The sequence below is a fragment of the Chrysochloris asiatica genome, unplaced genomic scaffold, assembly GCF_000296735.1.
Source record: "Chrysochloris asiatica unplaced genomic scaffold, ChrAsi1.0 scaffold00111, whole genome shotgun sequence".
In the NCBI taxonomy this organism is placed as follows: Eukaryota; Metazoa; Chordata; class Mammalia; order Afrosoricida; family Chrysochloridae; genus Chrysochloris; species Chrysochloris asiatica.
Genome location: NW_006408629.1, coordinates 6,672,611 through 6,674,954, shown reverse-complemented (window position 1 = coordinate 6,674,954; position 2,344 = coordinate 6,672,611). Strand labels below are relative to the sequence as shown.

At 56.6% G+C, this 2,344-nt stretch overlaps 1 protein-coding gene across 1 annotated transcript in view; it reads left to right on the top strand.

Moving 5' to 3' along the window:
- Positions 1-517: 517 nt before the first annotated feature.
- Positions 518-2,344, top strand: part of MCTP1 (multiple C2 domains, transmembrane 1) — a 956,699-nt gene continuing 954,872 nt past the window's right edge. Inside the window, exon 1 of the mRNA XM_006867878.1 lies at positions 518-1,243. Coding sequence (XP_006867940.1) covers positions 518-1,243 — 726 coding nt within the window. The remainder of the gene's footprint in view (positions 1,244-2,344) is intronic.

The window sequence follows — 2,344 nt, the reverse complement described above, 5'->3', positions numbered from 1 at the left end:
GGGGCGCTCCGTCTACGCGGCTGGTCCTAGGTGTCTCTAGCCCGGTGGCCCTGATGTGTGAGTCCCGTGCGCGCCCAGTTTGGACCCAGCCATCTCTGTTACTGACAGGTGCTGTCCTGAGGGTACCGGGTGCGGTCCGTGGCACAGCTGGGCGCGTACACCCGGGTGCGTTCAGCCCGGAGCCAGCGAGCAGAGGGAGCCAGGGTGCGGCCTGGGGGATTCCAGTGGGCTGGAGCCTCGGAGCACGGAGCTAGAAACTTTGCGGGTGCAGCGGCCAAGATTCGGTGACAACACCAGTCCCATCCAGCAGGTGCGGGAGGAAGAGGCGGTGTCGGAGTCCCGTGGCTGTAGAGCCTCGGCGGCGGCGGCGTCTTTCCCCAGCACTGGCCTGAAGCCGCTGGGGGCTCCCGGCTTCTGTTGCTGCGCTCGCCGCCGCCGCCGCCGGGCTCAGGGAGGAGGCGCCGCCAGAGAGGGCGGAGGACAAGGAGGAGGGGAGAGGAGGAGCAGGGGGTGGAGGATGGAGGCCCGGGCAGCCGCGGCCGGCGAGCCGGAGCCTGTGGCGGCATCCTCCTCCTTCCAGGCCCGACTCTGGAAGAACCTGCAGCTGGGGGTGGGCAAAAGCAAGGGAAGCGGCGGCGGACGCTCTGGGGGCTCCGAAAGCTGCACTGCGCACACGCCGTCGCCTTCTCCGCCGACCCCAAGGTGCAGGCAGGATACACTGTCCGGCGTGGGTAGAACGGGCAGCAGGTGGAGTGGCTTCAAGAAGCGGAAGCAAGTGCTGGACCGCGTCTTTTCCTCCTCCCAGCCCAACTTGTGCTGCTCCTCGCCGGACTCCCTGGACCCCGGCGGAGCCGGTAAAGCCGAACCAGGGTCCGCGCTGCGCCGCCGGATCCGAGAGCATTTGCTCCCCCCGGGAAAGGGGCCCGTGGCAGCCGATCGAGCAACCGGAGTGACGCCTCCTGGCGGACGTTCCCCGGACTCGGCTCCTTCGTCCTCCGCCTCATCTTCCCTGTCTTCCTCGCCTCAGCCACCCCCGAGGGTCGACAGCACTCGAGATGAGAGTGCACAGCGTCGGGGCTCTGGGGCGCACTTGTGCCACCAGAAGAGCTCCTCCCTGCCGGGAAACGCCTGTTTGGAGCAGCTGCTGGATCCGCCGCCGCCGCCTCCACCTCCCTCAGAGCCAGCGCCGAACTCCACCGAACCTCTAGCCCCGGAGAAGGACGAGGAGCGCGGTAGCAGCCAGGTGAGTGCCAGGTGGGCGCGACCGGGTGCCCAGGGCCACGCCTCCAGCTGCGTGTTAACACGACTTTGCGTGGTGGACGGGCTCCGGGTGAAGGCCATAAAAGTTGGTCAAACTGCGGGAAGAAAATATCTTGCTCCTATTTAGTAAAGATAGCTTTGACTTGCATCCTGACTGGACAGAGATGACACCTGTAGCTGGAAGCCGGTTGGCCAATAAAGATACAAGTATTAGTAGTCGCTAAAATGAGATGAAATAAAACTAAGATACATTGGTAACTTTTTGGAGGTAGGTTGAAAGGAATATTCACTCACGTTGTCAAAAGAAAAAGGTTTTTAAAACTATTATGTCCCTGCATAGCGGTGAGGAGGGGAACCATTTGAAGCAAAGCATGTGAGGAAGGAAGACTTGCAGAGAGAATTAAAGCCCAGTGTGAGGTTGTGCTAGGGAAACCCTTAATGCCTAATTCTGCTCATTTCCCTAGCTCCCTGCTTAAAACTTATGCTGCAAATTCCTTGGTACCCAATAAGTGAGCAGCGTCTGCTGTTTATCTGCAGTAGGAAAAAGATACATTGCAGTAACTTTAGTAGTTATCTGAAGCAGTTGCTTTCAAAGTATGGTATTTGGCTTATCATGCTGACGCTTTGAACACACATAAGTGAAGGTTTTCATGTGCGTTAACATTTTACTTGTAGAATTTCAAAGGCATCCCACTGAACGGCTGCTTTCACTCCCTCAGTTTTGAAGAGGCGATGCACTCTTTTTGTAGTAAATGTTTATCAACTCATGTTAATGCTTGAACTTATTTTAAAAGCTCCATTCAGCCACAACGTAAATAACTTTTTCCTGTTGTTATGTGCCATCCAGTTGGTTCCTACTCATGGCGACCTTGTGTAGGGTTGCCAAGAAGAGACTGGTGAGTTTAAACCACCCACTTTAGGGTTCAAGCCGACCTTGCGGTCTATTGCTTTATCCTACCTCGCCACACCCTAATATATTAAAATGGTCTAGTTCTTTTGACTCTGTTGAGTGGCATATACATTTAAACTTTAAGGAACTCTGGTAAAACCCTATACAGGGCCTCTATGAGTCAGAACTAACTCC